At 40.0% G+C, this 13,377-nt stretch overlaps 1 protein-coding gene across 4 annotated transcripts in view; it reads left to right on the plus strand.

Moving 5' to 3' along the window:
• TPX2 (TPX2 microtubule nucleation factor) overlaps window positions 1–13,377 on the plus strand; it is a 68,944-nt gene that overhangs the window by 10,233 nt on the left and 45,334 nt on the right. For all 4 annotated transcript variants that reach the window (XM_079784140.1, XM_079784137.1, XM_079784138.1 and 1 more), the window contains exons 3-4: window positions 8,318–8,417; window positions 11,756–11,848. In XM_079784140.1, the coding sequence (XP_079640266.1) occupies window positions 8,327–8,417; window positions 11,756–11,848 (184 nt within the window). In that variant the 5' untranslated portion in view covers window positions 8,318–8,326. The remainder of the gene's footprint in view (window positions 1–8,317; window positions 8,418–11,755; window positions 11,849–13,377) is intronic.

Consider the following 13,377-nt stretch of genomic DNA (forward strand, 5'->3'; position numbering starts at 1 on the left):
ACCCCGAACTCCCAGCTCTCTTCCCAGACCCAAATAGTACTGTTAACATTTTTGAGTCTCCTTCCACAACAATCTGTGAATGTACAAAGGTATAAATGAGTATATATTACCCTTTTCTCTCTTTTTGACATGAACGGGGGCATGCATTTCTGCATTTTGCTTTTCTCATTCAATAGCTCTTGGAGCTTATTCTGCACATATAATCACGTATAAAGTTACCTAATATATACATTTGTGCCATAGTTTATACAACAAATCTCTTATTGGTGGACTTTGAGTTTTCAGTTTTTTGGCTTTTATGCACAATTCTATACTGAATATTCTTATACTTACATATATGCATAAATACATACCTGTAAGATAAATTTTTATGTTTGGCAAGATCTTTCAAAAAGAAAAATGCAAATTGCCCTCCAAAGAGGTTAGCAGTGTAGCTCCATAAGTAAAAAAAGAAAAAGGGGTGTTAGGGGTTAAACTTGAATACTTTCCAGGTGGTTTTCAGCAGCATGCTTTAGTGGAATCATGGTTTTTAGGAGGGTAAGTGGGGTTGCTGCAAAATTACATTCCTGCCTCTTCCCTCCCCCAACTTTAGTTGTCTTCATTACATTCCTGCCTGGGAAGTGTTCCCAGTGACCTGGGTTAGGCATTAAGATCATGGGAATCCAACATTTTCCCATGTCTTCAGCATGTTTGTTCACAAGAACAGAAAAACTTTCTCCTTGTAGAAGGGGAATTTTAACCACTGTCATTTACTGGGGAATCTTTCGATAAGGGTCCTTTGAATAGAAATCAAAGAGAAGAAAGTTATCAGTAGGTCAAAGGCAGTGATAATGTTATGGTAATATATTTCATAGCACTGGAAATATCTTTTCATTTGTTTATGGGAAGTAGGTAGGCAGAAAGGTAGATGAGTTGCCCATTGGCCACATACATCTAATAAATGCCAAAGGTGGCTAAATTTCTGGACTTGTATGTTACTTGGTATTACTTTTGTCTGTCTGTGACAGAAAGTGTAATTCTAATGGCTTATACAAAAACATATTACTGTCTGAGAGGAAGGGAGTGGGAGAAAGAGATAGAAACATCCAATGATGAAAGAATCATTTACTGGCCACCTCCTGCACACGCCCTGCTGGGGATCGAGCCCCAACCCGGGCATGTGCCCTGACCAGGAATCGAACTGTGACCTCCTGGCTCATAGGTCATTGCTCAACCACTGAGCCACACTGGTTGGGCGGTTGCTGATATTTAATCATCAAAGATCAGTAGCTCAGTGATATCAGAGCCAATGTCAGTTATACTCTTAGCCATCCACTCATGTGTACATGATGGGTGTTATAGCTCTAACCATTTATATCTGCTTTGAAGGCAAGAAGGAGGGTGAAAGAAAAGGGCAGGACCAGGGGCTGTAGCTGTATCAGAAAAAAATATAAGTTTTCTTATGAATCTGTCAGCAGATTCTGACTTTTTTCTCATTGGCCAGAACTGTCCCATGGCTACTCCAAGCTCGGAAGGTGGCAGTCTAGGTCAGCGGTCGCCAACCTTTCGGACCTCCCGGACCACCAGTGGTCCGTGGACAACCGGTTGGTGACCGCTGGTCTAGGTGACTTCCATTATTTTGTGCTTCCTACTGTTTTGATGATGTTCAGTTAAAAATACTTAACAATGGCTTAGGTTATGTTAACCTCTATTTCTCTTTATATTTATAGTTCATACTATATAATTTAAATATTGTGTACTGCCTTATTTATTGAGAGTATAGGACTTCAGCTACTGTCTAGATTTTTAAATTCCTTTGTGTTTGAGACTAGATCTATTTTTTTTGGTATATTTTTGAGAAAGGAGCTTCAATATCACCAAAACCCACATCTTAAGAACTACTTACTAAGAAATAGCTTATTGAGTTAAATTGAATACTGAAAGTAGAAATAAGTGAGAGTGAAAAAGTTAGAATGGCAAAAAAAACCACTATGGAGAATGGATCTACTTAGAAATAAATATAGTACTACTTTCTATAAAAATATAAACCTTAATTACATTAACATGCTTCTCTAATTCACAGAGTGAGAGGGAAGAATGATATAGAAAGAACATTTTACTGAAGTCAGGGACCTCAGTTGTAGATCTAAATCTGTTTTACATAACTGTGCTATTGGGCAAGTCATTTAATCTCTTTTACCTTCAGCTTCCTCTTCTGGGACGGGGATAATAATTGCTACTTTACAGATTGTTGAGAGTATTAGGAATAGTACATATTTAGTACTTAATGGCACCTGGCATGTATAAGCACCTTTGGCAACTATTTTTAACATGATCATTAGTATTAATTGTTGGGTGACTTTGAAGTACCCCTTTTTGCATCAATTAATTCTTATCTATAAACTGCAAAAGTTTTAACAGCTTTTTTATCCACTTGTCTACTGATGGTCACTTCGGCTGGTTCCAGATCTTAGCTATTGTTGTCTAAGATGCCTCCCAATTAAAAAATATCATGTTTCTAAACTAAGTCCTTCAACTGAGGCAATTATTATAAAGGTAATCTGTGGAGATCTGAGTTCATACGAGACCATGGGAAGATGAAGTTTTCTACTATATGGATTGATGTCAACATATAAACCAAATGTGTTAGAACAAATGTTTCTGAGGCACTGAAGTACCTTCTGAATTATCCCAGGCCACTGAGAGAAACTAATGAAATGCTGGCCAAACCACTGAGCAGCAGTGAAATTGGGTGTAACTAATCTTATGATTTCTCTCAGAGTATACCTATAGTGGTATAATATAGAGAAAGGTGACAGTTTGGGGAACCAGCACACCTCTCTGATAATGTAAGTGGGTATTACTTCTGAGGAACATTTCACAGTATGTAGCAAAAGGCAGCAATTCCATTTTTAAGCATTTATCTTAAGGGAGCAATTATGGATGTGTACAGAAGTTTAGTTCCAAGGATATAGTACTATCTTTAAAGTGAAAATACTGGGAAAAGCCTAAAAATAAGGAATAAGTAAGTTAAGGTATAGCCATCATTTGATTATATATCAATATTTATTGACATGGAAAATATGTCTGTGAACATGCAAAATGTCAATGATCCCATTTTTACTTTTATTTATTTTTTAAAATATATTTTTATTGATTTCAGAGAGGAAGGGAGTGGGAGAGAGAGCTAGAAGCATCAATGATGAGAATCATTGACCGGTTGCCTCCTGCATCCCCCACACCTGGGATTAAGCCTGCAACCTGGGTATGTGCCCTGACCGGGGATCCAATTGTGACCTCCTGGTTCATAGGTTGACGCTCAACCACTGAGTCATGCCAGCTGGCCGAGCTGATCTCATTTTTAAAAGTAAATATATATGTATGTGAGAGCAGAGAGAAGCTGGAATAGTTCTGCATTTTAGATTAAAAAAAAAAAATAAAAGCTTTTTTTGTGTTCTAATTTTTATTTTTTTAAAAAAATCTTTATTGTTGAGCCCTATCCAGTTAGATTCAGTGAATAAAGCATCGGCCTGCAGACCAAAGGGTCCGGGGTTTGATTGGTTGCAGGCTCCTCCCCTGCCCAGACGGTCAGGGCAGGTACAGGAGGCAACCAATCGATGTGTTTCTCTTACATTGATGTTTCTCTCTGTCTTTCCCTCTCTCTTCCACTCTCCCTAAAAATCAATGGGAAAATATCCTTGGGTGAGGATTAACAATCCCCACCCCCCCAAAAAAAATCTTTACATACATATATTACATACGTCTCCTTTTTCCCCCCATTGATCCCCTCCAGCCCTTCCTACCTTCCACCTCAGCCCTTCACTACCCCATTGTCTGTGTCCATGGGTTATGCGTATATTCATGCAAGTTCTTTGGTTGATCTCTTCCCACCCACCCTCCCCCGCCTTTCCTCTGAGATTCTGTACTCTGTTCCATGCTTCCATGTTTCTGGATCTACTCTGTTCATCAGTTTATTTTGTTAGATTCCACATATGAGTGAGAGCATGTGATACTTGTCTTTCTCTGGCTTATTTTGCTTAGCACAATACTCTCTAGGTCCTTCCATGCTGTCTCAAAGGGTAAGAGATTCTTTTTTTTTAACTGCTGCATAGTATTCCATGGCATAAATGTACCACAGCTTTTTTATCTACTTGTTTACTGATGGGCACTTGGGCTGTTTCCAGATCTTAGCTATTGAAAATTGTGCAGCTATGAACATAGGGGTGCATACATTCTTTCTGATTGGTTGATTTCTAATTTCCATTGTGATCTGAGAAGATGCTTGATATGATTTCAATCTTCTTGAACTTGTAGAGACTTGTTTTATGTCTTAACATGTGGTCTATCTTTGTGAATGACCCATTGCACTTGAGAAGAATGTATATTCTGCAGCTTTGGGGTGAAATGTTCTATAAATGTTAAACTCCTCTGATCCAGTGTGTCATTTAGAGTCCCTGTTTTCTTGTTAATTTTTTTGTCTGGAAGATCTATCCAGTGAAGTCAGTGGGGTGTTTAATTCCCCTACTATGACTATATTGTTGTTGTTCTTTTCCTTAAAGTCCTCTAGATGATTTTTTATATATTTAGGTGCTCCTATATTGGATGTACATATGTTTACCAGGGTTATATCCTCTTGTTGGAGTGATCCCTTTAGTATTATGTAGTGATCTTTGTTGTCTCTTATGATGGCCTTCTTTTTAAAAAATAATTCTTTATCGTAGAAAGTATTACATATGTCCTCCTTTTTCTCCCATTGACCCCCTCCAGCCCGGCCTCCCTTCAGCATGATGGCCGTCATTTTGAAGTCTACTTTGTCAGATATGAGTATTGCTACCCCAGCTTTTTTTTTTTTTTCCATTTTCATTTGCATGGAAAATCTTTTTTTCATTCCTTTACTCTCATCCTATATGAATCTTTTGTTCTAAGGTGAGTCTCTTGTAGACAGCATATAATTGGGTCATGTTTTTGTTTTCATTCAGCTACCCTGTTTTTTGATTGGAGCATTTAACTATTTACTTTTAAGATTATTATAGGTACTTATTTATTACTATTTTCATTCTGTATGCCTATGTTTCTCTCTGTATTCTTCTCATTACTGTAGTCTCTTTAGCATTTCTTGCAGTGCTGGTTTGGTGGTGAAAACTCCTTTAGCCTTTTTTTGTCTGGGAAACTATTTTACCATCTATCCTTTTCATAACCTTGAATACTTCATGCCATTCCCTTCTGGCCTGTAGAGTTTCTGATGAGAAATTAGTTGACAGCCTTATGGGAGCTCCTTTGTAGGTAACAAATTGTTTTTCTCTTGCTGCCTTTAAGATTCTCTCTTTGTTATTTTTGGCATTTTAATTATGATGTGTCTGGGCGTGAGCCCTTTTGGGTACTTTTTGCTTGGGACTCTCTGTGTCCCCTGTACTTGAGTGACTTTTTTCTTCATGAGGTTAGGGAAGTCTGCCATTATTTCTTCAAACATGTCCTCTATCCCTTGCTCACTTCCTTCTTGGGCACACTTATTACATTTCATGTTGTCCCATAGCTCCCTTAAGCTGTCCTCCTGTTTTTAAATTGTTTTTTCTTTTTGGTTCTCTGATTGAGTGATTTTTTTTTTTTCCTACCCTGTCTTCTAATTCAGTAATCCAATCCTCAGCTTTCCCTAATACATCTGTGTTGTTTATTAGTGCTATGTCAGTGGTCCACTGTGCTATGTCATTCTTCTTTTTTATTATTTTTATTATTTTTTATTTATTTATTTTTATTTTTTTTTTAAATTTCTTTATTGATTAAGGTATCACATATTTGTCCTCGTCCCCCCATTCCCATCCCACACCCCTCCCCACACATGCCCCCACCCCCCTGTTGTCCTTAACCGCTGGTTAGGCTCATATGCCTGCACACAAGTCCTTTGTATGTCATTCTTCTGAGTTATCTTCTCAAGCTGTTGAGAATGTTTTTTAAGTGTTTTTCCCTAAGGCAGTGGTCGGCAAACTCATTAGTCAACAGAGCGGCAAACCGCGGCTCATGAGCCGCATGTGGCTCACGAGCCGCAGTTTGCCGACCACTGTGCTATGTCATTCTTCAGAGTTATCTTTTCTCATGCTGTTGAGCATCTTTGCCATCATTATTCTGAACTCTATGTCTGATAAATTTATTATCTCCATTTCATTTAGCTCTTCTTTTGGAGAATTTTGTTGTTCTTTCATTTCAGGCTTGTTGGTTTTTTTGTCTCCCCATTTTGGCTGCTGGTTTGGGTTTGTGACTGTGTATTAGGTAGATCTGCTAGCCCTCCCAGTCTCTAGTGCAGGACAGTGTTAAATGATGTTTCTGATTAATTAGATCAGGCAAAGACTCAAAGCCTCCGAAACCTGCCTCTGCCTGCAGACTGATTGGATTCAGTCTTCAGTCTTCAGTAGCCTCAGGAAATCATCCACAGGTGGGGTGATAGGTTTTCCAACATAGTGGGACAATTGATTCTGCCTGGAGGCTAATTGCTGTTTTCAGTCTCTTAACGACCTCAGAAACTCCATAGGGTGGGGCAGGGGGTTTTCCAATAGGATGTGGCAACTGCCACCCCTCCAGGCAAAAACCGTCTGGATAGCAAAGGTCTGCCCAGAAAAGATGTCCTTCACAGTGTGAGGGAATGACTCAGCACAGGAACCCAGGGTGAACCCTGGCTTCTGCTCACACAGCTCCAGTCTACTCTGCCTTCCCTCAGCCAGAGCCCAAGGTGAATTGTGCGTTGGCCTTTTAAGAGAGTGCCTGCATTTCCAGCCATTTGTCCGTGGCAGACAACAGCCCTGCTGCTTTTCACAGCCAGATGTTATGCCAGCACCTTTCTCAGTTTTGGTGCTCTCTGCTGGGGGGCCCAGCTTGGTGTTTAGATCCCAGATGCTATTTTAGTTGTAATTTCAGTTTGGTCCTGGGAGTGTGTCAGTGTTACTTACTCCACCACCATTTTTAATCTCCTATATGCTTTTAAATCCCCACTCGAGGATTTGTTTATTGATTTTAGGGAGGAAGGGAGAGAGACAGAGAAACATCACTGGGAGAGGGAAACAAACATCAATCTGTTGCCTCTTGTACAGGCCCTGACTGGGGATCGAACCAGCAACCTAGGTATATGCCCTGACCAGGAATTGAACCTGCAACCTTTTATTGGATGACGCTTCAACCACCTGAACCACCTGGCCAAGGCTTATATATTTTTAAGTCTTTTTCTTCATGCCCAGGAACAATATTTTTATGAAAATAAGGAAAGAAAACCTAAATGTGGCAAAACTGTATTGAGCTCTTTTTTTAAAAAAATATATTTTATTGATTTTTTACAGAGAGGAAGGGAGAGGGATAGAGAGCGAGAAACATCGATGAGAGAGAATCATCGACCAGCTGCCTCCTGCACACCCCCTACCAGGGATGTGCCCGCAGCCAATGTACATGCCCTTGACCGGAATCGAACCTGGGACCTTTCAGTCCGCAGACCGACGCTCTATCCGTTGAGCCAAACCGGTTTCGGCTGTATTGAGCTCTTACTATGTATAACAGGCGTCCTCAAACTACGGCCTGCGGGCCACATGCGGGTGTTTTTGCCGTTTTGTTTTTTTACTTCAAAATAAGATATGTGCAGAGTGCATAGGAATTTGTTCATAGTTTTTTTTTAAACAATAGTCCGGCCCTCCAACGGTCTGAGGGACAGTGAACTGGCCCCCTGTTTAAAAAGTTTGAGGACCCCTGATGTATAAGATACTGTTCTAAGCACCTTGATGGATGAGGCATACACAAATGAGTAAAATCCATCCTTGTCTTTAGGAACTTATAGTCTACTTGGAGAGACATTTGTGTAGGTTATTAATATAAAATTGGACGGTAAACAAAGCACTATAGCGTTGGAGAAGCAACAATTATGTACAATGGGATAGAAATTGAGAAATAATTTGTAGAGAATTGAATTGGACTTTGAATGATGAGGAAGATTTTGGTTAGTAGGTATGAAATTTAATGTGTGCATTTCAGAAATTGGGTTGTGTGGGGGAGAGAGAGAGAAAATTGGATTGGGTTATTCAGGGCAGAGAGAGTAAATTGGGTGAGAAGACGGTAGATTGAGGGGAAAATAAAATAATGAATGTAAAACAACTAGCCCAGTGGATGGCATGTTGTAGGTACTCAAACTTGGCCATTTTCTAATTCTACCATATTTACCTCAAGGAGTATTTTCAAGTTACCAAAAATAACTTGATTTGATTTGAAAAATAAGACATATGCAGTCAAGTTTTTGAAATTTTCTTATAAGTTGACCTGGTGAGAAAAGTGACACTAATATTGGAAAAACCTGCTCTTCTGTGCCAAGGTGGGGACAATGTCTTATTCCTATGATGCTCCCACGGACTTCATCAATTTTACATCTTTGACTGAGGAGGAAGAACCCCAAAACATAGATTCTTGGTTTGGTAAGTGTCTGCTTTCTCTGCCATTTTAAGGGTTAGTGGCTTGCTTTGTTCTGAGGATCTTAAAAAAAGAAGGGGTTGAAAGAAAATAATTAAAATGTAAATTCCTTTCTGCATCAAGATACTTTGTCATCCATGATATGAGAGAAATAATTGAAGTGCTCAGTATTTTGGGAATGAACTATCAGTATAAGACAACGTTATTTTGCGGTTAAGAATGACAAATAATTTAAACTTTAGGGATATATGGGAAAATCCAGAAATCCATATTTTCTTAAAATACGATGAAGCAAAGTTGAGTGAAACTCTAGGACTCAAAACCATGTCTATAGTGATGGCAGCCACGTGAAAATTTGCTCTACTTGTCACTGGGCATAGAGTATAATATTACAACTAGGATATTGACATTGATACAATCCACAATCTTGCTCAGATTTCCCATTTCACTTATACTCACTTTTGTTTATGTGTATTAAGTTTTATGCAATTTTATCACTTGTGTAGGTTCGTGGATCTGTCACCACCGTCAACATACTGAACATTTGTAACATCACAAGGAGCCTTTTTATAACTATACTAGTCGTGCACGGTGTGTGGGGGAGTGTTCCTCAGCCAGGCCTGCACCCTCGCCAATCTGGGACCCCTCAGGGGATGTCTGACTGCTGGTTTAGGCTCGATCCCTGGGATCCGGCCTAAACCAGCAGTCAGACATCCCACTCGCAATCTGGGACCACTGGCTCCTAACCGCTCACCTGCCTGCCTGCCTGCCTGATCACCCCTAACCACTCTGCCTGCTGGCCTGCTTACTCCCAACTGCCCCACCCCCCGCCAGCCTGCTCGCCCCCAACTACCCCCCACCCCCGCCAGCCCACCACTGCTGGCCTGATCACCTCCAAATGCCCTCCCTTCCTGGCCTGATCACCCTAACTGCCTCTGTCTTGGCCCTGCCACCATGGCTTTGTCCGGAAGGACGTCTGGAAGGTCTCCCAGGATGTCTCCCGGCCTAATTAGCATATTACCATTTTATTAGTATAGATTTGTCTCCCTCTTGCTAACCCTCCCCAATTTGTTTTTAAATGGGAAGGATTATGCTACTCAGAACCCAGTCCCTAAACAGAGATAAGATTGCCTGATGTTGGGTCATGTGATGTGGCACAAACCCTGAACCAGGCCAATAATAAATAAGGATGGTTATATATATATTTTAAAAAATATATATTTTATTGATTTCTACAGAGACGAAGGGAGAGGGATAGAGAGTTAGAAACATCGATGAAAGAGAAACATTGATTAGATGCCTCCTGCACACTCCCCACTGGGGATGTGCCCGCAACCAAGGTACATGCCCTTGACCAGAATCAAACCTGGGACCCTTGAGTCCGAAGGCCGATGCTGTATCCACTGAGCCAAACTGGTTAGGGCAGTGGTTGGCAAACTCATTAGTCAACAGAGTCAAATATCAACAGTACAATGATTGAAATTTCTTTTGAGAGCCAAATTTTTTAAACTTAAACTTCTTCTAATGCCACTTCTTCAAAATAGACTCGCCCAGGCCGTGGTATTTTGTGGAAGAGCCACACTCAAGGGGCCAAAGAGCCGCATGTGGCTCGTGAGCCGCAGTTTGCTGACCACGGGGTTAGGGCAAGGATGATTATATTTTTATATTACTTTGGAGTAATATATGAGACTATGTCAGGGTAGTAGTTGCTGGGGCCCCTTCATTTTATTCTTTTGCATGTCCTTTTTACTCCTTATTAAGAGAAATCAATATTGATAGGAAAATGAGTCCATTGAAGCTGTACTTAGCACTGGTAATGCAGAGTCCAAATGTAAGGGCATAAGCCATTCTCCTGGGAAAGGACTTCAATGGTGTCTAATCCAGATCCCAAGAGGAGAGGTTTCTTGGAAGTGGTATGGGAAGAAAGATAGACAAGAGCGCCAACTGCCCAACAGGGGTCTTTCCATGCCCTTGCTCTACGGAAATTCTGAGGAAATGGTTGGGTTGTCTGTTATCTTTTTTTCACAGTTTCTCTTTAAATCAAAAAAAGGAAATACTAGTATAACAATACTATTACATACTAGAAGCCCAGTGCACGAAATTTGTGCACTCGCGGGGGGTCGGGGGGGTCCCTCAGCCTGGCCTGCACCCTCTTGCAGTCCGGAGCCCTCGGGGGATGTCCTAAGCCGTCAGTGGGACATTCTTAGCGCTGCCATGGAGGTGGGAAAGGCTCCTGCCACCGCCGCTGCGCTCCCTTTGTGGGAGTGCATTGACCACCAGGGGCAGCTCCTGTGTTGAGCATCTGCCCCCTGGTGGTCAGTGCGCATCATAGCGACCGGTCATTCTGCTGTTTGGTCGATTTGCATATTAGCCTTTTATTATATAGGATAGTTGGGAAGAAAATGATTAATCCCACTGTTTTTTTCAAAACCTTAGTTCTAATATATTGCTTTCTAGTTCCTCCAAGTAATCACATCTTTTTACACAGTTGCAATCAGTTTACATGCACCATGTTTTTTGCTGGGGCTCACCACAATCTTTTTTAAAAATTATTTTTAAAATATACTTTTATTGAGTTCAGAGAGGAAGGGAAAGGGAGAGAGAAATAGAAACATCAATGATAAGAGAATCATTGATTGGCTGCTTCCTGCACACCCCCTCCTGGGGATCAAGTCCACACCTGGGCATGTGCCCTTGACTGGAATCGAACCTGGGACCCTTTAGTCTACAGGCCGGCACTCTCTCCACTCAGCCAAACTGGCTAGGGCATTCTCACCACAATCTTGATACTTCTGTCAGTAGGCCGGGGTAGAACAGGCGTTTCATTGCTTTGTGCTGACTTTAGGCACAGCAGAACATAAAACAAAATTACTGCATAAAGCCTAGTTCTCTTCCTTTCTCACATACCTCATACTCCCCTCTCACTACCCTAATTGAGGAATAACCTCAACTCAGACTATGAGAAGTCCCTTGTAAATCCTGCAGAGCTTGGTGGCTACAGTTTTCTTTAGAAGGAACATGATGTATTTAGGTGGTAGATAAGCCCAGTTCATGCTTGTATGGTCCTAACTTTGAATCAAGCAAAGACAAGGAGCTGTTCACAGTGTAGTCTGTACTTCTTTTCTAAAATACATTGTTCACTGTTGCCAGTGTTTTAGTGATACTTTTCACAGTCTATCTCTGACGTATAATGTGTACTCATTTTTTTTTTACTCACTAGAATTTTGCTTGTACTTGTCAAATGAGTTAGAAGTGTACTGGTTGGGGCTTTAGGCCCCATTTTAAGTGCATGGCACTGACTTATTTTGCTTGTGTAGATAATGACATTCTTATCATTTCACAGAAGAGAAGGCCAATTTGGAGAATAGGTTTCCTGACATGACTCCTATGAGAAAAGCAAATCCTCCACAAGCTATTGTGACACCTTTGAGACCAGGTAAGAGAAAATATTAGAAAAAAGCTCCTTTGCAGAATGGTGGTACATTGTATTAGGAGCCTGAGGGTTCTGGAGGAATTACCTAAATGCTGTATATCCCTTGGTTTATTTTTGGTGAAATGGGCTAATTTATTTCATGGTGAATGTGAAATTAATGATGTGCTACACTTTTAAAAAAATAATGTCTTGGAACTTAAGCTAACATGGAATTTTTTTTTGTCCAACTAGAATTTGATTGCCAGGTATATAACTATCTTCTTTTTATGACAGTATTTAATGTAACATATGGGTCTGGCTGGTAAATAAACCAGTAGGAGAGAAAAATGTATTGCTCTATATTATACAAGAATTCTTTGAGTTGTCTGATTTTAAAAGATGATTTACATTTAAACTGGTGGTTACTAAATCTGTAGAATATAGTCTATTTGATCAGAACAAAAGAGGCATCCTTTAAGAGGTCACAAATCCGTGGACAGTGCTTTAGAGCCTGCCCACCCTCTACATCCTGGAGGCTGTATTAATTCCCCTTAATTCACAATAAAGTCTTGTGCTCACGTTTAAACTTAAAAAAAAAAAAAAATAAAGTCAAATCCTTGAAAATGACCTTTTTTTGAAGTCATAGCTATATTTAGATATAATTCAAACACAGAATTCACCTACTTAAAGTGTACATTTCCTGTTTTTTTTAAAAAAAATATTTTATTGATTTCAGAGAGGAAGGAAGAGGGAGAGAGAGATAGAAATATCAATGATGAGAGAGGATCATTGATTGACTGCCTCCTGCACGCCTCACACTGGCGATCAAGCCCGCAACGCAGCCATGTGCCCTGACCGGGAATCGAACCATGACCTCTAGGTTCTTAGGTTGACGCTCAAACACTGAGCTGGGCTGTGTCGTCTTTTTTATAGTATGTTCATAGAGTAGTGTGCAACCATCACTACAATCAATTTGTCATTGATTTTTTTTTCTATTTTTCTGTTTTCTAATTTATAGATTTCCATTCTGATCTTTAATATTTTCCTTCTACTTACTTTGGACTCACTATGCTCTTTTTGTTTTATTAAAAAAAAAATCACAGACTGATTTCAGAGAGGAAAGTAAAGGGATAAAAACATAAGTGATGAGAGATTATCATTGATCGGCTACTTCCTGCATGCCTCCTACTGGGGATGCAGCCCTGACCCAGAATCAAACGTGACCTCCTGGTTTATAGATTGATGCTCATCCACTGAGCCACATGGGGCAGGCTTTTTTTTTTAAGTTTCTTAAGGTGGCAACTGAAGTCATTGATTTGAGATCTTTTTTCTTTTTTACTGTGTTTACTGCTATAAATTTCCCCCTAAGTACTGCTTTAGTGTAGCAATTTTCAACCTTTTTTATCTCATGGCACACATAAACTAATTACTAAAATTCTGCAACACACTAAAAGGTATATTTTTTGCCAATCTGACAGACAAAAAGGGTAGAATTTTGATTGGTTTACAAAAAAAAAAGTATCTACCATTTTTGCTCCAAAGTGACTTTTTAA

The sequence above is a fragment of the Cnephaeus nilssonii genome, assembly GCF_951640355.1.
Source record: "Cnephaeus nilssonii genome assembly, chromosome: 11".
Classification (NCBI taxonomy): Eukaryota; Metazoa; Chordata; class Mammalia; order Chiroptera; family Vespertilionidae; genus Cnephaeus; species Cnephaeus nilssonii.